Source organism: Fulmarus glacialis, unplaced genomic scaffold (assembly GCF_000690835.1).
Source record: "Fulmarus glacialis isolate BGI_N327 unplaced genomic scaffold, ASM69083v1 Scaffold41833, whole genome shotgun sequence".
Lineage (NCBI taxonomy): Eukaryota > Metazoa > Chordata > Aves > Procellariiformes > Procellariidae > Fulmarus > Fulmarus glacialis.
The window spans coordinates 1-18981 of NW_009201740.1; the positions used below are offsets into that span (position 1 = coordinate 1).

The 18981-nt window shown below is 43.5% G+C and overlaps 1 protein-coding gene across 1 annotated transcript; it reads right to left on the minus strand.

The window, feature by feature from the left end:
- Positions 1 to 4507: 4507 nt before the first annotated feature.
- Positions 4508 to 16849, minus strand: SLC39A13 (solute carrier family 39 (zinc transporter), member 13). Its single transcript, XM_009574049.1, has 10 exons — positions 16582 to 16849; positions 16027 to 16140; positions 14208 to 14329; positions 12805 to 12957; positions 7412 to 7501; positions 6997 to 7047; positions 6635 to 6767; positions 6402 to 6501; positions 4595 to 4893; positions 4508 to 4545 (listed from the first exon to the last, which is right to left on the minus strand). Exons 1-9 carry the CDS (start codon positions 16847 to 16849, stop codon positions 4818 to 4820), a joined length of 1107 nt encoding a protein of 368 aa, XP_009572344.1. The 3' UTR covers positions 4508 to 4545; positions 4595 to 4817.
- Between the last annotated feature and the right edge of the window lie 2132 nt (positions 16850 to 18981).

Sequence of the window (18981 nt, forward strand, 5' to 3'; positions counted from 1 at the left end):
GGGGATAACGGGGGGGAAGCGGTGAGCAGGGCCCCCGACCGTTTTCATGGCCTCCTCTTTGCCTCGTACTCGCCCCTCCAACGCCGGAGCTGCCCGCCGGGGCTGGCCTGGCCGGAGATCAGTCCTGCGAACACCGAGATGCTGCCGGATCAAGCGCTTTTTAAAAGGCGGATGAAATACAAACACCACTAGCAGTAGCGCTTGTTGGCGTTCGGATTACGATTTCTCAACCCTTCATTATCAGTTAATGGACAATAAGGCCTGAAGAGCTGAAAAATGTCAATCTGTTTTATGCAATGAGAAGCAGGCTAAATCCACGCCATTAGTTAAATGCAACATTTCCAAGGGCACAAAATCCCTCTCGATCCTGCTTGTTCTATGGGACTTGTTCCTCCAGCTGCAGCACTATCAGACTCCAAAGCCAGTTGTTAGGGCATCGTCTTTTCAGTTCTGGCCTCCAGATAAAATGATCTAGCAATATGGTAAGTCTAAACTACAAATTTAATGTCCAGTTTTAAAATCCTTAGTTTTGTTTGTTAAAAGTACTTTAAATTGTCTCCCAGGAGCAAATGTTAAACTGTAGGAGATTCAGATCCTTTCCCGCACCTTGTCACTTATTGCTCCCTCGGCTACACCAAGCACATCCTAAATGTCCTCCCCACCACCCGTCCCAGGGACACTACCCAGAGCAGAGTACTACTCTCCCCAGAGCAGCATGCCTGGTGGAAATGTGCAGCAACCATGGATAAAACTTGTTTTAACTACATTTCAGCATGATCCTCTTCAGCAGTTCGCACTGGACAGATGGGATTACCATCCATGCAGCTGCACATTAGTGCCTTCAAGGCAGACAAATTGAAAGGGCTGCTGTCAAAAGAATTTTCTTACACATACCAGCTAAATTAAGTCTTCCACATCAAAAATGAAAAATAGTTTTCAAGTACAGTCACTGCTCTAGATAACATGGAAAAATCCTTCAATTATAACAGCTCTTTCCTGTAAAAATCCAAATATTCACGTTTCCTAAATCTGCAATCCTATTATGTCACCCTACTCTCTACAGCAGCTCAGGCTAGTTTCAGAAGACAGTGACTTTGGCGAGACCATCATCTTAGAAAGTTCCTATGTACGAGACTCCTTCCAATTGTTCTCCCCTCTGTGCTACTGCAATTGTGTCAGAGCCACCCTTTGTGGAGCCTGTGAGCCAGGCAGCTGATTAATCCATCTTATTTTTGATTACTTTTGAGAGGGGAAAAAGGGATGGGGGAGGGAGGCTCACAGCACAGCCCCACAGGCAGGGGTACGTACCAGCACAACCGAAGAGTGCAGCGTGGCGAAGCCAGGAACAGAGATTCCGAAGTGTACATTGCTGGCAAAGCCCCCAGATGATGAAAACATGCCCTTGATCACCTACCTGCCTTCATCTTCTTCCAGCTCTTGGGTTATGGTTTTCCTCTTCTAAGAATTCCAGTAAGAACTGAGCGCCATGTACTACCATTCAGTATTCATAGGCTGAAAATCTTTCAAATTAAGAGTGGCATAAGACATGCTCTGAACCCATGTTTTTGAAGGGTAGAGAAAATCCCCTTAGTTCTTTCTTGGCAATTCCTACATACAACGTTTGGTGAGCGCGCCTTTGTCCCACATGGCAGGTAACCATGGTAGTGTTAATTGATATCAGATAGGCCTTGAGGTTTTTAGATTAAAAAAAAAAAAAAAAAAAATCACGGATCACAACAAAGTATGGTTGCAAAACTCTCAGTTACCATGCAAGCTCCCCCCGCGAAGAGGAGCAACTCACTTGGTGATGCTTTTCAGGGAACCAGCAGCCAAGAATTATGATCAGACCACACCGCTCCTGGCCCACAGTGCCACGGCAGCAGGAACAGGAAAGTGGATTAGAACTTTTTCTTTCAGTTGTGAAAGTCTGAGGAGGAGAAAGGAGGGCAAGACAGAGCCCAGACTTCTCTAGACTAACCCAGAGATAGTGCTCTGTAATCCAAATGAAATTTGAATTGAATTTGTAATTCAATGAAAAGTAGTAGCTTCAACAAAAAAAACCACAAAACCCACACGGAAAACCATTTATTTCATCTCTATTGTCTCCATGCAGAGCAGATCAATACAGATGAAGGGGGAAAATGCATAAGAGCAGCTGAAAAAATAGAGCTAGAAAATACAATTCTCTCTGCATTTCCAAAAGTGACAAATGTGGTGGAGCGATGCTCCATTTCCTCCCAAGGCTCTCCAATCTCAGCCCCAGGGCTGATGTAGTGGAAAACTAACAAGCCCCGTGCTACCTCCTACCAGGGTATCTTCCCAAGAACCACAGACTGTCCAGGCCTGTGGTAGGAGCCAAGAAAAACAACTCAGAAATTCTTTCTTCAGTGTCATCCACTTCACATTCCTAAACGCTGAGCACAAAATCCTGACTGTGGTTTTCAGTCTTGGGAAGGCTCAGTGCTGATGCAACAATGCCAACTCACAGGCACTCACCTGGCAGTCCCTCAACTTAAATGCCAGCCTCAATTTGAGAAAGACATCTTGGGAAACAGCAGGCACATCCTTCTGTGTAAACCTGCTTCCTCCAGAGCCCTACTACAGGGCCCGCTTAGCTTCAGTCCTGGGGTGAGGGAAGGAAAAAACAGCCCAAAGCTAGAACTAGAGGGTTAGCATACTCCCCGAGTCCCTGCAGGCTAATCAGATTAATCCTCCTTCCAGGAAAGCAGGAAGCGGATGCTACCTTCAGACTTCGTGACAATTGAATGATAGAGGGAGTAGTTGGCAAAGGAAGGCAACTTTGTAAAGAGGAATAAAAAAAATTGCACTAAACCTCCCTCGTTGTTGCAGTGAAACTACTTACTGATGTAAGCCTGGGCTAAGGAAAGCTGGAAAAATTTTAGACAGCAGCTCCTGGGCAGAGAGAACTGCAAGCATGAGCTCTCCAGCGCTCTCTGAAAAGTAGGACAAGAGCTGTCATAAAAAAAGAACTGTGTCAACAGTTCAGGAATCTCTTAGGGAAGTAAATGCCTCTGCTGTGGGCAGCATACCTGCCTCGTTGCTCTGACCCAAATCGCCCTCTCACGGGATGAGCCCTCTTGATAAGGCCCTGTGCAGACTGGAGAGCTGTACTGATTTACGAAAGCTGTTTAAAGACAGAGCTGAGTTGGTGCAATTCACATTGTGGCAACCGTTTTGTGTCCAATGACTCTGCTAGTTCAATTAGACCTGTTTTTAAACAGATGTAAGCAAAACGAGGATAAGCTCTGCAGAAGGGATGATCCAGTAATTGTGCACCTCTCTGTGGCAACAGAACATCCTCTGGAATGATGGCCTGATCAGCCCCATGAGCTGGAATATGGGCAAAGCACTAGAAATGTCTTTTTTTTTTTGGTCTCAAATTGCCAAAAATTTTATCCCAAGCATCACACAACAGAAAACTCCCCTTAAAGCATACTTACTGTCACCCTTTCGTATCCCTTTCTCTCCTTACTTAGCACACAGCTTTTCCAGACCCATTTTTTAAAATCTTTTCACCAGCAGTTTCACCCTTCCCATTTCACCCTCCCTCCAGTATTCTTTGCTGCTGTGCCCCTTCCTTTACAGGCTGTCAGTATTATTTCTTATTCATCCCCAACAGATTAACTCCACTGTGAGGTAAGAAGGCCAGAAATAGGCTGCCATCTGTATTTTTGGTTATAGCATGCTCTTAGATAGTCTACACTGAACAGAGGAAAAGCTAACCTGGGGTTATCAGCTGCTGACCAGGCTATAGTGTTCAACTATTGCCCAAACTGCCCAGACCTCTGCCATGACGGTCTAGGGCTGCTATAGCATGCCAGGCAGGGCTAACATGCTACACCTGAAGAGAGCTCTGAAACGTGTGGGGCAGATGGTGGGCGAGTCGGGTCTCGACAGCAGGCTCAGAGCCATATTCAGCTAATGGTTATGAGGAGAGGGATCTCAGTCACAACAACTACATGGCTTTCCTTCCAGATGTAGATGAGCTGGTAATATGGCAACAGAAGAAACATTTACTGACCATTTTTCAGACAAACAGTTAGGCTGTGCTGGCTATTGGAGTGGTTAGGGCTGAGGCAAGTAATCTCCAAGCTGAGCCATTTAACTGTAGTGACCTATCCTGAAATGCCTCAAGCTTTTGGCTTGATTTCAACACAAACGAAATAGACCAAAGAGGTGGACTGCTGAGGCTAATACTACTTTTGGGAACAAGTGATGTCAATGAAAAGCTGGAGATCAAGTTGGAAAGGGTCCTTTCCCCTCTGTCTCATAGCACCGTAACTTCTCATGGGTAGGAAGTTCTGGCTAAAGCTGTTAGTTTATTGTTGCTTTGCCATCCCTGTTCTGCCTCCAGCCCTTAGAGTGGTAGGAAAAGTCCTCCTTCTTCATCAGCTACAGGAAGCACCTCTGCTGTTTCCACACAAGAGCTTGGGAGGTGCAGTTCCATCAGAATGAACCAAATGAAACATAGTCCATTTGCTGTGCAGCAGTTGTTCAGTTCATTTCTGCTCACTGTATCCTTTACTCCACAAAAAAAACCAAACCAAAAAAAAAAAGAAAAAAAAAACCAAACCAAAACAAAACAGAAGCCCTGATGTGTGGATTTTAGCAGAACAGGGATAGGAGAGCCAGGGAACGAAGTCCTGCACATCCAGACCTCTTTCTCACCTGCTTCTCATACTAGCAGCCAGATCTGCATGCACACATAGGAAATAACATTAGTGTTCCTTATTGCTTTGTAACAGCTCAGAGTCACTGTGGTGGCTCTGGGAGGCATCATGAGGTCTGCGCAGAGGTCACTCAGTTGTGAGCGAGAGTAGCACCATGACTGTAATGCCTGTACACAGGAGCAGAATTTGCTGCAGGGAGTTCCTGGGAAAGAAACAGCAAAATTAGGAGGAGCCATAGACCAATCCCCATAGGCAGCAGTGTAGAGGCTCACGAATAGTTTGTTATTTGCCCTTGCAAATCTACCACAAGGAGAACACAATAGCTGTATGAAGCCACTAACACAGCTGAGAAGACTCCTTCCCAGCACCCCAAGCAAAGAAGTTGTCTATAAATTGCCAGATATTTGTTCCACTCAGTTGCAAGGCCCAACTTCAGGTTTCAAAATCAATTTAAGCTGATTCAGTCATGCAGCTACCCAGGTATATATTCCTGTCCTTTCTCTCACAAGAGAACCAGCACTTGTGCAGCATGTTCACAGATACTTTAGGGACCTCATCCAGCTAACAACTACAGTTACGAAAATTAAAAAAAAAAAGGCAGATGAATTTTGCCATTCTTTTAGCACCATCTCGGGTTTATGCTGGATTGAAGTGACTATGTACCTACCACCTCTGCATACTCTGCCAACAGCTCTGCCAGCACAAGAGGCTACCAACCCAAAAGCAAGCTCCCAACTGATCATTAACATTTCTCCACCAGAGGTTCCTTCCTCCTCACATGTGACTGTGGAGCTGCTTTTTGAGCACTTCCTTAACTGTTTCAGTCAAAATGAAGTAGTTGAGCCAAGACTTCTTATTTAAACTATTGAAGTTACCTGTCCCATTACAACTGAAATAGGAGGGAACATTCAGGGGTAGCTCTGCCAGCAGATCCGAGAGGGCCTTTACTGTGGTACAGCTGGATTTGGACCTGCTACAGCCTTAATCAGGCTGCAAGAAACTAGAATAATACAAATGAGGGGAGGCCAAATATACCAGAATATATATATCAGTGTAGAATAGAGATGACTGAGGTGGGATACAATAACAGACTATGAAATGCTGAATGATAGAGAGAAGAAAACTATTATTTTCTACTTACACAGCAACACAGCGGCATCTAATAAAAATTAATAAGCAAGAGGATAAAAAACAAATAGTAAGAAGCATCATTTAACACAGTGCAGCCAAACTATGCCAACTTGCTGCCAAAGGGAGATCACAGAAGCTCAAAGTAATGAATAGGGTCAAAAAGGGATGAGAGAAGCATGTGAAGGATAGGTTCACATGTGGTTATCAGGCACACACACCTTTATGGGGCCCTGGTTCAGACAGTGCCTAAACCAGTACATGCCACAAGCTGACAAGACAGACTGGGGAACGGGTCACCTTACTGGACATGTTTGTGAGCAACCGGCTCTAGCTGGTCAAGCTACATACTGCGTTAGCACAATCTTTGGGACTGACCCAGTTGAAGGTTCTCATGTTTTATATGGTCTTTGTAGTCCCATAAACGCAATAGCTAGCACAGCAGTCTATCCAGATTCCAGCCTTGCCCATGGGATTTGGAAAACTGGCATTCATGTGCTCCCAGAACAGGCATGGAGAAGGCTTATATCCCTGCTCGCCGGCAGCAAGAATTGCTGCAGCGGAACAGGAGGGAGCACTTACCAAGGATTCTTTTCCTCCAGGAGATCAGGCACAACATTTACCAAGGCAATATACAGAAATCCTCCAGAAGTGAAAGGGAGGATCCAGGCTATCGTTTCCCCTGCACAAATACAGAAAGCTTTTGTTATTACTGAGACAAAGCCATGGGAGAGAACAGCGAAGGGAAAGAAGATACACACATGGAGACAATAGGGCCCCCTGCCTATTCCTACAGAGGTCCCAGGGAGCCTTACCTGCTCCTTTTGGTGACTGAGCACATATGGCAAAGCAGGCTCCTAGAATCCCCCCCAGAGCTGTGGAAAGCTGCATCTTGGCTGCACTCCAGCGGTCAAAGCCAGCCCGAAGTAGGATTGCAAAGTCTCCAACCTAAGAAAACCAAAAGCTAGCAGTTAATGAATATGAACATTTTCAGTCACAAAGGCCATCCGTAACAAGATCAGTGCTTCAAGACTGTTTCTAGTTTTCCATGTTGCCAGTCTCCCAAAGGTAGCAGCTTTCAAAGGGACAAGAAAATGTTACCCAGACCCAGCCCTCCTCTTAGTGGATAAAGCACCCTTGTAATCCCTCATGATGGCAAGATACAAAGCCCTCTCACCTCATGTGGGATTTCATGCAGGAGAATGGCCAATGTGGTTAGGAACCCAACCTGTAGCAGAGGAGAGAAGGTGATTAGGAAACAGTCCCCCAGCTCTGAGAGATGAGACTTTCATCAACATGTCAAGGCCCCTTTTTGCAAGTTAAGACTTTTTTCCCAGACTTTAGAATTATTCAACAAAAAGGATAGATGAGCTAACCCTTCCCCTAATGCCAGTACAAACGACTAACAGGTCCCAAGTTTGAAGAAGCTCTGCATCAGAGGGTCAGGATAGGGTTGCTTTTTACTGTAGTCTCCATTTCCTCAGAAACTTCCAGAAAATAGAAGGAAACTCCTCACATCTTTGGTTTTTTTGCATGTTGCATCACACTTGAGAACAGGCCTCTCCAGTTCAGTACACAGGCACAAACCTTACCTTTCTGCTAACCAGGAAGCTGGCTGCTACTGCCAGGCCGTGTGTAAAATTATCAATGGTGTTGGCCAGCAGATTGAGGTATCCACTAATCTGCAAAGAGAAGGAAGAGCCCAGATAAAGGAAGAGACATTACAAGATAAAAAAAAGCACATGGCTTAGACACAGGTTATACAGAGTCATGATCAGATGGGAAAGGTCAGGATATGGCACTTCTGGTGAAGATCTTAAACTATGTCAGTGCTCAAGTACAAATTACATGTTATGTTCAGTTTTAGAGTAAACTAAGTTATAGGGTAGGCAAGTATTGTCTGAGATTAGGATAATCATCTTATGCAAATGACAAAGAGCTCTAGAAACAGAAAAAGAGAAAGGAAAAAGAAGAAAGCCAAAATGCAAGAATATATCTGATTCTAAATCGAACCAATTTTAGGTAACACTGACTAATTTACACAGGTGACTGGCTTCAAACCTGACCTGACCTTGTTTTCTAGTCATGTACTTTAATATCCAACTGCTAAACAGCTCCTCTTCAAAAGCTGGCAAGAACAATGCAACAGAACAAATGCTGCTGAAATTGCTTTTTATAACTAAACAAATCTTCAAGCATTGTACTAAAAAAGCTTGTGCTTGTGGGTTTGCTTTCCCTTAACAAAGAATAAAAAGAGAAGATAGTGATGACAGTCACCAAAAAACCACCTACTAGAAGGCTGGATAGCATGTATGTGCATTTGCATATAAATATTTCTTAAAATTATAAGCATAAAGCAGCTTCCTTCCTCACAAGTCCATCTCCACGTTAGACTTCCCTATCATGCTAACTATGGTCATCTCCAGACAAATTCTGAGTATTTGACCTAAAGTGATTTACGACGGTACCACCCCAGCTCTTTTGCTCAGAGTTTTGGTTTTTTTCCCATTAGATTTAACAAAAACTACTGCGTGTGGGTCCTGAGATACTGCAGTTCACTATATGGCACTGCAGTTTAAATTATTATCAACCAGGTGTTAGCCAATACATCAGGCTGTCTCTGGACTGCGAGAACTAAGCTGCATACATTAACTCCAGCTATACGGCAGCATCCAGTGAGTGGAGAGACTGTCTAGAAACTGTGAGGCATTAACCTCTTACTTGACCATAGCATCAGGTGCCAAAGTTCAGCTGGAAAAAACACAAGTGCTGATGGGTTTCATGAGCCCTTTTTGGTCTTCTGCTCTTCCCTGTTTCTATCAAATTCTGCTTGGGGTATCTTTTCTTCTTGCCATCTGTATGCCACAGCTCAGGTGAAGCTTTCTGTCAAGTCTCTCTCTCCAAAGCACCACCTTTCTGCAGGGCACTTCTACTGCACAATCTCAGGACATCTTTATAAGCTCTAAACTTTTAAAAGTGCACTGATGATTCAATACGAAAATACAAAATTAAGCAAAGCCTTACTGCAGATCACATTTAAGTAATAATCTAAGTAACATCTCCACAACGAATGCAGAAGTTCCCTGCATGTTTTTGTGAGAAGGGGAACACAAAGGGATGCATGGAGGCAGACCCATGAACACAGCAGTTTTACTTCTCATTCCTCATTTTCAGTCAAATATGACTGTCTAAAATTTTTCCTTTTCATGTTGGGATTTTATGTGATTGTGTTTTCCCCACAGGCTAATAATAATTATTCACATAAGCTTTACACAAAAATGCTTTCCCATACCACTGTATAGGGAAAAAATAGACTTTATGATTAAAACATTATGACTTTTTCTTGTCACTGGCTTGGGAAAAAACTGTCACTGAAAGAAGCAAAGCCTTGGAGTGCTCAGAAATAAATTGGGTTGATTTGACAGTTATGAGCCTCTGACATTTACATTCTGCGAATTCCTAATAGGATGTTCTCGCTGCTCATAAAGAGCACAGCCGGATGAAGTGTTTATGTTCATGCTTCAGATTTAATGTCACTGTGCAATAAAACATACTTCTACAAATCAGCAAGGATCCCATGTGCCACAGGGAAAAAGAAATAAGAAGCAAGGCAAAAGTACAATGTTTTTACTTGTTGAGGGAATAAAGGCTGCAATGCAGGACAGAACTGATCTATGTTTGGGTGCAAACCTGCAGTTTTCAAGCTAGGACAAATTATTATGGCAGCAGCTAATGAGCAGAAGTTCTAGTATATATGGACAAAGGACGACTGATCACAACTTACTAATCATTAAGCCCTGAAAGATGACTTTGTTTAAATAGTATCTTTCCCTTTTTGTTTTCTGAAAAAAAGGGGATTACTGAGTGAACAGTAGAACCAAAGAAGTCTGGCTTGCGAGGGCTTTCTCTCTTCTCTTTCCAAGCACCTACTTTGCTCACTTCCAGCAACACTGTTTCCCCGCATGTCCCTTCCCGGCTCTGCACTGCTTAACAGCCACTTCCCCACCACGTAGGGGCAGTGAGACTTACCTGCTGATCTGCCAACCAGGCGGACCTGCCAAGCAGCATACAACATCTAAATTCTGCCAGAGTTTTTCAATAGGCCATTAGTTTGCATTCCTCCTCTGCCGTCATGCTGATTTTTATGGAACTTGCAGAAATTTGATTACCCTCAAGACTTCTATCCTCTCTTGAACTCGAGTAAAATTAATTACAGGTTCAAAAGTTATTGAAAATGAAGGGCAGAACAGATGGACAGACAGATGGAATGACTACTTATGTTGTTGCCTAAGGAAACAGGCTAACAACGCAAGAGTATCTTGGTAGTTTTGGTAAATTCCCCCCTACCAAAAGACTATTAAAATATTCAGATTATATGCTCAGAAGGTAGAAAGTTAAAACTACACACATTAACCCATTAGTCTCTATTTCATGCATATTGACAACAGTCTCTAAGACTGAACAGACGTGTTAGGTTCAGACAACCATGGAGAGCCCCTTCTAGCTTTAAAATCCTTCTACATAACACAACTGAAAAAATCTCATTCAATTTCTGCACGAAGCCCATTGTTTCTTAAGCTATAGCATACCTTGTATATATCACAGCTTAAAGCCCACAAGTGACAAAGAATCTACTATGTCTCTATGGTAAGTTGGTCCACTGGCAAGTTACGCTCAGTTAAGAGTTGTCTTTGATTTCTAGTCTGCTACTGTTTGGTATAGCTTTATTCAAATTTAGTCATGCCTCTTACATGGGTATTTGCGTACTTTAAGTCACCCCTGATCTGTCACGTCTACAGAGCTAAAGACTAAAGAAAACCACTTCTTATCACGTACTGCAAACCTAAAATAATTATTTCAGCTCTTTCCTGATCCCTTTACAAATTATCAGTAGTATTTTGGATATTGTGAATAACACTACTGGAAAAAGTCAGGCAGCTGTTTCATTACTGCTATATAGAAAGAGGAACACTTGCCTCTTCTCTTACATACTATTTCCTACTCACCCACCCTCCTGGCTGTAGCATCGCAATGGAAGAATGTGTTCCAACAATTTCCTACTGTGATTCTCGTACCCTTTTCCAAGGCACTGACTTCCTAGAAACTGTCCCTATTTTGTAAATATGATCTGCATTCTTTCTTAATCTATCCCTTAATATTTGCATGTATCAAAACATGTTAAAAATTCAGCTCTTTTGATGAAGTTACTCAGTTTAGCCGGTATCACTGACCTCATGCAGTCACAATGTGCCATTTAAGTAATATAGTGGTATCTGCAAATGTGAAGATATACTGTTTTTATAAATAATCACTTAGAAAAATCACAAGCCACTAGTGAACAGATTTGAGGGGAGCTGCATTAATCAACAGTCCCTGTTGATAATATAGAATAACTGATTTTTAATACAGCTAATGTTAGCAAAGTTGTTTTCATGCAGTACTAGTTTTATTAGAATGTGGGAGAAAGTTATGTTTTATTTACATTTGCCAGTATCATTACCTTTATTGAACACTCTTATGACAGAATAAAAGGCAGGGAAAAAAATGTCTGGTCGACAAGAATTTATCTTCCATAAGATCCTATCAATTAGCATTAACTACATTATTATTTTTTACATTAGGACCAGGCCCTGAGCAATTGTGTCCCCCATCAGTATTTCATTTCTACTTGAAATCAATGGTAGACTAACCATTCTCTAAGTCCATAGTTCCTTATATAAACCTTCCTAAAATAATGGCACAATGTTTCATAACCCAGTAATATTGGTTTCTTCACCACTGTCACCTCTAGAAACACCAACGCGGCACCTTGCAGTTTGTGCAGCGTTCTGCAGAGATTACGTGAATGTGACAGATATCAAAAATACCGAGTGACTTCAGCATATCTTTCACATTGTGTAGTGAGAGCTATAAAGTTACAGCAAAACAGATTTAAAATAGAAAGACTGAAGAGCCTCTGACTGACCACATATCCAGGTTTGGGCTAGTTCATGCAACCACACTTTCTGTTCATAGTTACTCTCCTACAATCTTGCACATTTTTATGGGCTTTCAAACTCAAATCATAGGTCCTCCTTCGCCAAAGCGGTCCTTTACTCTCTTGCTTGTGATGTTCACCCAAACAGGGGTTTCCACAGTGCAAAGATAGTAACATAAAACTAAAAGCAAAGCCAATCTAAAGGTTAGCCACTGCCCAATGCTACAGTACTCCTTTTCCCTCCTCCACCTCCAATCCGATAAGCTTGCTGATCTCCCTTATCCCAGCACTACAGGCTGCCTGTCTACATGCCAAGCTGATTCAAGAAGTTAGGAGAAAAATAAACCGGGGAAGCGGGGGGGAGGGGAGAGAGAGGAAAAAATAAAGAAAAAGCGAATTCTTTGCCTGTTTAGCTCCCTGAATAGGCTCACTGTGGGGTCAGATGAGGTCCAGTGCAAAGGAAGTGATGGGAAATACAGGTTTGGAGGCAGAAGCGGACAAGAAGCCCTTTTTGGCAGCAGATAAACTGCTAATCCGAGAAACTGAACTTCCAAGTTTTACAGCAGATAGCTTCAACTGTCAAAAAGCTTCCAAAAGGTGCCTTAAAAGGAAACGTGCAGCTCACAATTGGTACAATGCAGGCACTAGAGAACAGAGAAATCATGGCACAAAAATTTAAGCAAATAAAGATATAATGACTTTAAGATATAGAGTAACAAAACGTGAAAGTACAGTACTTTGGTTTCAGGATTCAGCCAAAATGCACATCATCAGACTTATGCCTTCACAATAGTGACTTTTCCTCTTTTGCATAAGCTGCAGTGCAGATTTTCTCCAAGTCCGCTATTTCCTCCCTGCTGTGACTTGGACAGACACTTTGACAGAGCAAAATTAAGCACAACTCACTCAGGCACAGTTCTTTCCACAGACAACTCATCCTCCTGACTGAATTTTAAAATATGAGCCCTGAAAACGTAAGATGTGAAGGTCAGTTTGTGGGTCTCTTACCTTGATTCTGTTGTCTGTTGGACAAGACTGGAGAGAGGAGCCATTACACTGAGCTGAACCTGTTCCTGCTCTTTGGGATTGGCCTGCCACCTTCAGCAGGGGGTAGCCACTTCCATTGGGTATCTTTCCAGCTGGTGCTTTGGAATCACAGCCCTAAATTAGGGGAAAACAACTTGTCTTTGTCAGTGATGAATAAGCATGAATCACAGTCAGAAATCCAATCTTCACCCTTAATCCTTTTGTCCTTACAATGCAAATCAGCAGTTTAATAACGACAATTGCCAGAAATAAGACAGATTTCAGAGAGCATTTTGACATCTGCACTGACAACAAGAACAAAGACTTCCCCAATCACCAAGAGAAGGAAAGTAAAGAGAGAGGAGGAATTGGAGAAACGCCCCATTGGCATGAGCCAAGTTCCACTGGAAAGATGATGGACTGAGCCTGCCACTCCTGCTGGCAGCTGCTGCCCAGAGAAATACAACTCCACCTGGGCAGGGGATGGGGGAAAAAGAGTCTTGCTCTCCCCAGTGCATCAGGATAACTAAGTCTAGAGAATTATTCTATAGCTGGGATTATCAGCTTCCAAACAACAAAATGTTCATCTCAGACTTTAGTCTCTCTGTAAACGAGAAGATTAAGTTCCTTTCAGACTTCAAAGTCTCATGCTGAGTCAAAGTAACACGTAATTGCTCTTACGCAGTGCCTGACCTGCAGTTTCACCTCTCAAAAGTCGTGGCACAGCAAGGACTGAACAGTCTACAGGAGTTGTGCAGATGTCTGAGGACTAGCTGCTCTCCTCTATCTTGGAATTACCTTCTGGTACCTCTGCCTACGTTGTCCCTCTGCAGTTGGGTGACTCTCCTCTGAACCATTGCTTAGTATTACTTGGCCAACAATAAACCCTTTCTACCACACACAGTTACCCGAATAAATGCCTGGCCCAGGACATACCCAAGAAGAGTGGGCAGTAAGGAACACCTTCCAGAGAAGGCTGGTCTTTGTCCTGACTGAGGACCCAGAAGGGGAGTGAGTCACGATGGCTCAGTGGAACATGCATCAGCAAGCTGTCATCTCTCAAAGCTTACTTGAGCAAGGCTCTCATCTGCAGAGCACTCCAGCTCCCAGTCCCCATAAAAGGGGAACTCTCTTTTACACATACCACATCAAGAACAAAACCAGCCCAGAGGTGAGAAATCTCAGCTAAAACCACAAAACCAAAGCCTGGAGATGAAACACCTTCTTCTAGAGCTCAGTGTCAAAGAAGTGGCAAAAAGCTCCCAAAGGGCATTGACAAGCTACTCACAGCTTCATTTGCTGAGCCTGTCAGATAGGGCAGATGACGTGTTTAGTCCAGTGCTCCAAACATAACAGCACTCCCTCCCCTCTGGCTGCTAACTTACCACACCAGGGCATTCCTTCTCTTCTTTCTCTAGGAAGATCTTCTCTAGCACCAGGAAGGTCAGGAAACCAATGATCACCCAGAGACCCAGAAGCTTCTGCTGCTGAAAGCTCTGCCCTTCTCCTGAGGGAACAAGAGAGAAACCTTCATGTCACTGTCAAGTACACAGTGCCTCCCACATGTGAATCTGCCCCGCCCCAGACAGTTTAACCAGCAGTTCCAAGACAAAAACCAAGAAACAACAATGGAAACACCTCCTGTGAAAAATAAGGAGCAAACATATCTCACAGCAAATTAGTTTAACTCCCTCATTCTTGATCTAACAGATATCCTCATCTCAGGACACTCGAGTGAGAGCCTTTTGCTTCAATAGTGCAATCCAGAGTATTTCCTGACAACACTGGGAATTTCCCTGAGCTCCAGAGGCAAGTGAAGATTACATAATAAAAATCCTGTAGCTGTATCTACTGAGCAGCAAGCCCTGACACGAAATCTGCTATTAGTGCAGCTACAGACTCACCTTCCCCTTTCTGCCACACCTGGACAAGTTATTAAGCCCAAAGCTATAAACTTTCTTTTCAATTACAGCCAAGCTTGTGAGATAATCATCCATTCAGCCTGGCTGCAGAAATGGAGATTGCATTGCAGTGGAAGAACGGAACGACTCTGTAATGGGGCTCACAAGGGTCAAGGAAACCTTTATGCTTCAGGACAGTCTGGCAGAAGCAAACAAGTTAGAGCACGAAGAGAGAGTCATTTGGGAACCACTGTAGAAAGGGGAAAAAAAGGACAGCAGGTTCTGCTGGCAGTGCCAGAGGCGTGAGGAAGAAGAGGACCAAAGGCCCAGCAGATTTGAAATCCCAGGACATAAGTGCAAGGAAGTCTGGGAAACCAAGGGCATCCTTTTCCCGCTCTCACATTTTCAGTGGGGAAATGATTTCTTGGTTTCTCAACAGGTGGGATGCAGTTGCCTTCTATGCTATCAGTTTGCTGAAGCAGAGAGATACAATCACTACAGGTTTCAACAACCGTGGCTATGTGAGGGGTGAAGGAGATACACTAATACCACAAGCTCTATCCCAACCCAAACAGTGTTTAGTTCACTGGCAAACACAGGTTTCTGTCACCTGCATTTCCTTTTTCTCCCCCTGCCCCCCTGCCCCATCTTAGTCATGGCCCTATGGACAATTTTCCATGACTTCTCCTTGAGGAAAGATTGAGAGGTCAAAAAATTTGGGCTCCCATAGATTGAAGTACCCAGCGGAGGGGCCCTTCTTAGTCCCAAGAAAGAGGCTCTAGGAGTAACACTGTTATAGGGACAGATTTATAGACAAGATGCATCTGATGGGGCAGAATCCCCACCTGAGATGGTAGACATGTTCATATACCAGACCACACACACATTTGTAACTTCCCATCAGCTTAAAGAAGCATTCCCTTTCCTTACAGAAAGGACAAAGGAAAATCAACAGAGATTTACACTCAACAGGAGTCCAAGGCAAGATAGGAAAAGTTGATAGACCAGAAATCCATTGCAAGTTACTAAACAAAGAAACCATCACCAACTCAGAAAGACTCGAATCTCAAAATCTGTGGAGGACTACAGAGTACAAAGACAAAGTCTTACATGTGTTTTTATTGTTCTTATATCCTTCCCTAGGCATTTGCTTTTACACATTGTTTGAAAGAGAATACCAGCCTAGACCAGTTTTTGGGCTGACCCAGCCTAGCTGGTCTTGCGTCTTCAAGATGGAACGGACCCAAAAAATGTAGCAGTAGGCATAACACAGACTGCTTCTAGGCACATAAGGCTTTCATACCTGTCGTTGCACTGCATGTGTAGGCCCAGGCTTCAGGAAGCAGGTGCAGAAACACATTCCCCAGTAGTCCACCAATAGCAAAACTCAACAACTGCTTCAAACGGTGTGATCCAGCTAAAACAAACAAACAAAAAAAGTAACAAAAACTGATCACAACTCAGCTGGGAGTCAAAACATCTCCAGCTGAGATTCTGCACAAAGAAACCTAAATTGGAAGCATCTGCAAAGCAAGCTTTCAAAGGAGAGAGTACAAAAGAAATAGCTAGAGTGCAAGAAAAAGCCCTTGCACCACTTGGCTGGGACAGCAATGTGTGGGAGGGTCCTGGACCAAGCAGGGTGCAAAACAAACAATATTCTTTGTACAAGCTCCATCCAGGGTTTGCATTTGTCTGAGGACTCTCTATCAAATTGCCAGGTATGGACTAAAGCACCAGAAATGGACAGACTATTGTAAAGGTCACTATTTCTGTGACAAGGTCCTGTTTATCATTGTGCCGTTCAGTCACAACCCAGGACTTTTGGCTTCAGAAGGGCTAATGCAGGTAGCAGGCTTACCTTCCGACCGCAGAGCAGCTCCCGTCTCAAATGGGATCACCAGCAAGGGGAAGACCCCACTCAGCCCCACCATGAACGAACCGATGAGGGAACAGATCCAGGCATCCAGCCGCTCACTGCTGAAAAGGTTTCCCCAGGACTCTGCCTCCTTCTCGCACAGAGGACCAGAATTAGCAGCAACATGACTCCTTGGGAGCTGCTGAGCTTCACAGGCCACAATCAGAAACAACGAGAGCGTCCCATCAAGCAGAAGCTTTTGTTTTGTCATCGCTAAGTGGTCTCAGCCGGGCTGGCTGATCTCTGAAAAGAGTAGGGGAGAGCAGTTCTGAGAGCATGCCCGCCATCCCTCCCACCATCCCAGAGGAAAGGCCTCAGTCACACCATCCCCTCCCTCAGCATCTTAGCACAGGTATGTATCCCCATAAGGAACATCTGAAACTCTTCCTGATTTCAAAACAGCACTAAAGGACAGAGAGGCTGTTTATCGTCAGGTGTATGAAACTGCACATGAGACATCTTGTGAAAGAGTCTGGCTTTCAGCATCTCCCCTCAGGTGGACTGGACAAGGACTCCAAGTACCCTTGTCCTTGACCTTCAGTGTCCCAAGGCTTCAGAGAAAGGTATTGACCAGAAGTGCTACCCAGATAAGTCTTCTCTTTGCCATGGAACAGCATCCATGTAACAAATCAGGATGCAAGACAGGCAACATAACAGAGGTTCGTAAAATCATGAGCGGTATAAAAACGGTAACAGGGGTAGATTATTCACCGTCTCTTCAGACGTAAGTGCTAACAGCCATCACATGGAGCCAGTGAGGGTCAGCTTCAAAACAAAACAAAACAAACAAATGTGACTCTTCACCAGCAGGTAACTTGTGTGGTAGCACTTCTCCAAAAACGATGGAAAATTTTATATGCATTCCACAAAGACAGGACAAGTACTAGAAAGACAAATCTATTGATTGTTCATGGTTAGACAGCTCACATTAGACTCAGGAAATCCCCTTATCTGAAAGGAGCTGCAGGCTGGAAGAGTAGTTGGAAAATATCATATATACTTGTCCTATTTTTCTTCTTTCCTAGAAGAATACTGGGTTAGATGGTCTCTTAGTCAAAATCAGCACAGCTGTTACTAAGAACTCTTCAGTCACAAGAAAACTGGAGAGAAGCGGGCATGTTAGAAGATGAAAATAAAGATAATTACACTCTCATTGGCAAACAGGAAAGGAAAGCAATGATACAAAGGCTGAAGTACAAATGCTCCTTCAGTCTCCAGAAGAAAAAGTTAAATGTGACAAGCAAAATTAATTTGGAAATGGGAGAAAAGAGCAGGTTAGAAAAGAACGGCTTAACAAATGTTCACAAGACAGCTGTAGATTGAGAGGGAATAACAGCATTCACCTGAAAGCATATAAGAAGCCAGTCAAAGTAATCTCTGAAGTGTTAGTGACCATCTTTGAAAATTTACAGGAATATGGGAAGGCCACAGAAGGCTGGAGAAGCATCATGCCTCACCTACCTTTATAAAAATTAAAAAAAAGGTGGGAGAAGACTTAAGAAGTTACAGACCAGTAACTTCAATCCTCTGAAAGATTCTTGATCAACTTAAATGATCAGTTTGTAGTTACCTATAAGATAAGAAAGTGATAAAGATAGCAAAGCATTAAGTAACAGCCAGACAGAAAGGGGCCTGAAATTATCAAGACAAAATCCAGGGTGTTGGAACCAATCTAAGGGCTCGCTGCAGCTGAAAAGGGCAGTGTTGCCCCTTGTCGTCCCGCCCCATTCCCTCATGAAGCATCCCCTCCCCATGCTCACGCCTGACTCCATAAGTGAGCGGGGTCAGAACAAACTAGCAGGAAAAACTGTTTTTTTAAAGGCTTGGCCCTTTTCCAATTTCAGTCACTGAACTAAATCACTGCAGGAGGAAGGCCCAGCTGCAGTGAGCAACCAAAAAGAAAATTAAGGGACAGGGTCCCACGGCTCCCATGAAGGAGGACACTGAGCTCCAAGCACAGTGACCATGGACGTCATGAGCAGGGAAGATGCAAGAAGGAACCAATGAAGTCACTGGCTTGGCTAGCTAAACTTTTTGTGGCAAGATAATATCTGATCAAGTGTAAACTCTAGTGACCCATACAAAACCCATCACTTTTTTTTTTTTTTTTAAATAAGAAAAAAAAAAAATCCCTTAACATAGCAAGTTCAAACCAGCTCGGGATTTTGTGGCATCTTATTGCAGTGTTTTGATCTGGCTGCAGGAACCCTAGACCCACCTATAGCATGCTATCAAACCAATCTCAGTAAAGATCAGTACAAGACAGTATACTAAGGAAAAAAAATTAAAATCAAATGTACATGACAAAACAGTAACTCCGATGTGCCAGAAAAAAAAAAAAAA

Excerpts from the sequence above, each read along its gene's own strand:
- SLC39A13 (XM_009574049.1), bottom strand. The coding sequence starts at position 16,849 with ATGACAAAACAAAAGCTTCTGCTTGATGGGACGCTCTCGTTGTTTCTG. Across the intron at positions 16,141-16,581 it reads AGCTGCTCTGCGGTCGGAAG|CTGGATCACACCGTTTGAAG; the intron begins GTAAGCCTGCTA and ends TGTTTGTTTTAG. Across the intron at positions 7,502-12,804 it reads CAACAGACAACAGAATCAAG|ATTAGTGGATACCTCAATCT; the intron begins GTAAGAGACCCA and ends TTCTCTTTGCAG.